Source organism: Limulus polyphemus, unplaced genomic scaffold (genome assembly GCF_000517525.1).
Source record: "Limulus polyphemus unplaced genomic scaffold, Limulus_polyphemus-2.1.2 Scaffold3928, whole genome shotgun sequence".
Taxonomy (NCBI): domain Eukaryota; kingdom Metazoa; phylum Arthropoda; class Merostomata; order Xiphosura; family Limulidae; genus Limulus; species Limulus polyphemus.
The window spans coordinates 99,756-103,814 of record NW_013669538.1 but is presented as its reverse complement, the minus strand read 5'-3'; the positions used below and the strand labels follow the sequence as shown (position 1 = coordinate 103,814).

The 4,059-nt window shown below is 35.8% G+C and overlaps 1 protein-coding gene across 2 annotated transcripts in view; it reads left to right on the top strand.

Annotated features, from left to right (window-relative positions):
- The first annotated feature begins 2,533 nt into the window (after positions 1-2,533).
- Positions 2,534-4,059, top strand: part of LOC106470294 (heparan sulfate 2-O-sulfotransferase pipe-like) — a 22,330-nt gene continuing 20,804 nt past the window's right edge. Inside the window, exons 1-2 of one of the 2 annotated variants that reach the window (XM_022398902.1) lie at positions 2,534-2,593; positions 2,703-2,943. In XM_022398902.1, the coding sequence (XP_022254610.1) occupies positions 2,585-2,593; positions 2,703-2,943 (250 nt within the window). In that variant the 5' untranslated portion in view covers positions 2,534-2,584. Of the gene's footprint in view, positions 2,944-4,059 lie in introns of both variants that reach the window. The other variant, XM_022398901.1, reaches the window with a different exon arrangement.

Here is a 4,059-nt window from a genome sequence, read left to right as displayed (position 1 = left end):
TTTCTTTTTTCTAACAATTACAATTTCGCGCCACTTCTTTATTTCTGAACCGACCATATTTTAACTTGAAGTGGAACACACATCTTTGTCCAATCCACCCCCAAATCTTTTTCGTTTCTTAATTCGAGACCTTGTTCCAATTTTAGGGGGGTCAAAGGTCAAACAATTCACTTATATTTCTATCAATCCAGATGATACGCGGCATATCTCCCACAGACCGAAGGAGACAGATTAGGGATTTTTATTTTACAGAGTCAACAGATGATACGTGGCATATCTCCTACAGACCGAAGGAGACAGATTAGGGATTTTTATTTTACAGAGTCCAAAGTAGAAAAAAATATTGGAATTAATGTTCTTGGCCTACCATTTCTCTATATTTCAATCAATCTAGGTTCAACTTAGCACAATGATACTTTGCGACAACCCCCATAAACGAAGCAGACAAAGATAAGATCTCTACCTTTCTTTAGATTTTACAGGAGTCAAAGGTCAAAATATTTCGCAGAATTAGGATTTTTGACCTGCCTTAACATATATATATATATATTGATTAGCATAAATGATAATTTTGCACAAAAACTACCTTGTTACAACCCCCACTAACAAATCCTGACATATTTAGGATGTGTGCCTTTTATTTCATTTCACGTGGGTCAAATTTTAAAAAATCGCAAAAATTGGGTTTTTTTTAGTCTCCCATTTCCTTATATTTCGACCAATCTAAATGACACTTTGCGTAAAGCTAATTTACGACAATCTCCTGGTGAGTCAACGGTAAGTCTTCGGATTTATAATGCTAAAGTCAAGAGTTCGATTCCCCTCGGTGGACACAGCAGATAGCCGATGTGGCTTTGCTACAACAAAACGTAATTTACGACAATTCTCAGAAACTGGAGCATATAGATGTGGGACTTGCGCAGTTTTAGAAATTTTGAAGAGATCAAATTATCATAATATTTCGCATAATTGTGTTTCTTTGTTTCTCTGCCATTCCTCTATATATCATGCGTTATTTGTCCAAAAATGACCTGTAACGTTTATGTCGCTATAAATAAATCTGTTTACACAAAAACTGACCAGCGCAATCTAGTATGATTCAACACATCTGTTACGACAGCGGAAGTCACGTGATGACTTTCTCGAATAATCATGAATTATCGGTGAAGACTGAGTTTGTTCTAGACACCCTCGTTTTTAGTATATAAGCCTGGCAGAGAAAGCCTGCGAAAATGAATGATAAGAGTTCCGGATAATTTACGATTCTGTTTCGAGCTAGCTAGTGTGTGGTTTCGAGATTGTGAATCGCTGTGATTTATAGCGTGTATTATAAAAGTATTTAAGTTTAAAGTGACGAGAAACGGACTGATTGTGAAATTACTGTGTGCTAAAAGTTTGTATCGAGTAAAAATAAACTGGTTTAACCAAGAAAGGACTTGTATCACTGAAGGTTCTCAGAAAGAATTTCTACCGGAAATTAACAAACAAGCAGATATGTAACACATATTTCTCTCAAATAAATCTCAAGTTGATATTATGTTAAGCGTCTATATCCTTTTTGAAGTACATATATTTTAGTTTATATCCTCTTCTCCTGTTTTGAGACCTTTTATATTCTGTGGACCTTTCGAATAAGGTGGATGGGGAGGATTTGCCCGTTTTTTTTTCATTCAATGCAGCGCGAATGTACTCAATGGCTATCTGCGCTAGTGACGAACTCTAGAGAGAGAAGGCAGCTAGTTAATACCACCCATTGCCAACTCTTGGGCAACCATTTTACAGACGAATACTGGGATTGACCGTCATATTATAATAGTTCTATGGCTGAAAGGGCTGCCATATTCAGTGATGGAATTTGAACCCGCGACACGCAAATTGTGAGTCGAGCACCCTGACCACCAAACCATTTCAGGCCTGGATGGGGAGAAAGCACATTACATTCGCTTGCAAATGTTGGGCTGTTATAGTTGATATATGTATATAATATATATATATATGTATGTATATATATGTTTGTTGTTAATCGCAAGGCTACACAGTAGGCTATCTATGCTGTGCTCACCAGGAGTATCGAGTCTTTCGACATGCCGCTCAGCCACTGGAGAGTGGGTGGGGATATACATATAGTTCTACAATAACTTGTTAGTCCAAATCAATTTTGAACAGTTTAGGAATGGTTGAAGAAACAAGTATACCATATCAGGAATACGCCTGTTTGTTTCCTTAACAAACAATAGATGTGATACTGATAAGCCCAAATTTTACACACACGAACAAAAAATGCTTATTTTTCCCTGCATTGATTTAAGATAATGTTTTTTCACTATTTAAAATTCATGCCTGTTGAACAGTATACGCTAGCCCATCCAACTACACTGCGTCGCACGCAACGTAACACCTGTAAACCCGTTAGAATGTTGAACAAATGCTGCAACTGTAAACTAGAGAGTTAAACACCAACGCGCACGCGCTGAAGTAAATTCGGTTCGTGACGTATGAATATCCACAGCGTGCCTTACGTGAAAAAAGACTTCGAGAGTAACGGAATACGACGTATATCTACGGTTAGGAATTAAATTGTTTGATGAGCAAGGCAAGATAATTATATTATTAACATGAAGTTATATCGTTTAATAAAAAGTAATTTCGTACCTGGTATTTTCATATTTACCGTTGTAATGTTTTTTCTGTATGAATTTCAGTATTCCGATTCAAAACTCAGTCTGAAAGATATTCAGAACGACTTAAATTTCAACAGCCGGTCTAAGTCGATACAAACAGGACAAGAAAAGAATCGCACGATAAGCCTGTATGCAGAAGAGTCTAAAGCTAACAAGGTTATTAAAATCGAACGTGAAAATATTTATAATAAAAAAGTGTTTAAGATCGACATTCATCCAAAAAAGAAGTCAAAAGAATATAAAGCGATTTATCCTCATTCAGGTAATGTTTACTTTAAAAGTCACAATAATTTTAGAAAATAAGTAGCAAAAACTCGTTCTAAAAACTGAAAAAGCTTTCCAAGTATAACTACAAGTTAATAAAATCTCTAATAAGGTTTCTTGATAAGCTCACTTTCTAAGTTCTAGCATAATTTGCATTTGATTATTTTTTTTAGTCTGGCAGTGGTACTGCAAATGTATTTGTTGTTTGCGTTATTGTTTTTATTTGACAACAAGGTATAAGTTTACATTTTCATTAATGTAATTTTATTTAATGATGCGAGTGCTCGCATTCTGGGGAGGTAGTGGTGATGGTGGTACTGGTAGGGAACATTATTTGGGGTGTGTTGGGATGTTATAATAAGTGTGCGAGTGTGACCAGACAGGCTGAATATTCTAGTTTAAACCAGTGGCTAATGTGTGGCGATAGGCATACTGGTGAGAAAACAAATAGGACGTACTGGCCAAAATGAAATATATAAATGATTCAAATAAAATCTTATATCGTTGCAAAACACCGTACCCGCACCTCTTAGTTCCACGCGAAAATACGTTTGTTTTTAGCGTTTCTGCAATTATAATTCATAGTTCGAGTATGTTTCACCCTTCAGTCACTGCCCTTATCCCTGGAAGTAACAAATTACTAATACCAGCTCCCCCGCCCACACAAATACATGTGTGGTGTATTCCGGTACATGGATTTCACGCAGTTTCTAAGTCCAAACTGAACTGAAAGAAAACGCAAATTGCGAAAAACTTTACACAGTAATTAAATAGATAGTTAACACATGGTAACACCGTCCTTCCTTTATTTCCAGGCTGATCCGGCCATCCCTAATTCTAAAAGTAAAACTATAAAAAAGGGGCAAACTTTAATCATTTATCACTCAAGAAATCAACGTTAAAACGGTTAAACAACCTTACAATATACTATAATAAAATAACTCGTTAACCATGACGTCTATTTGGAAATAGCCAACCGAAATACGTAAAGCAGTATTAATAGCTTTAATTAACGTAAAATATTGTTATGTCTCTGTTCGTTTGCTAATTTCCCGTAAAAATTCTTTCCGAAGAACTTCAGCGATACAAGTCCTTTCTTAAACAAAACTAGTTT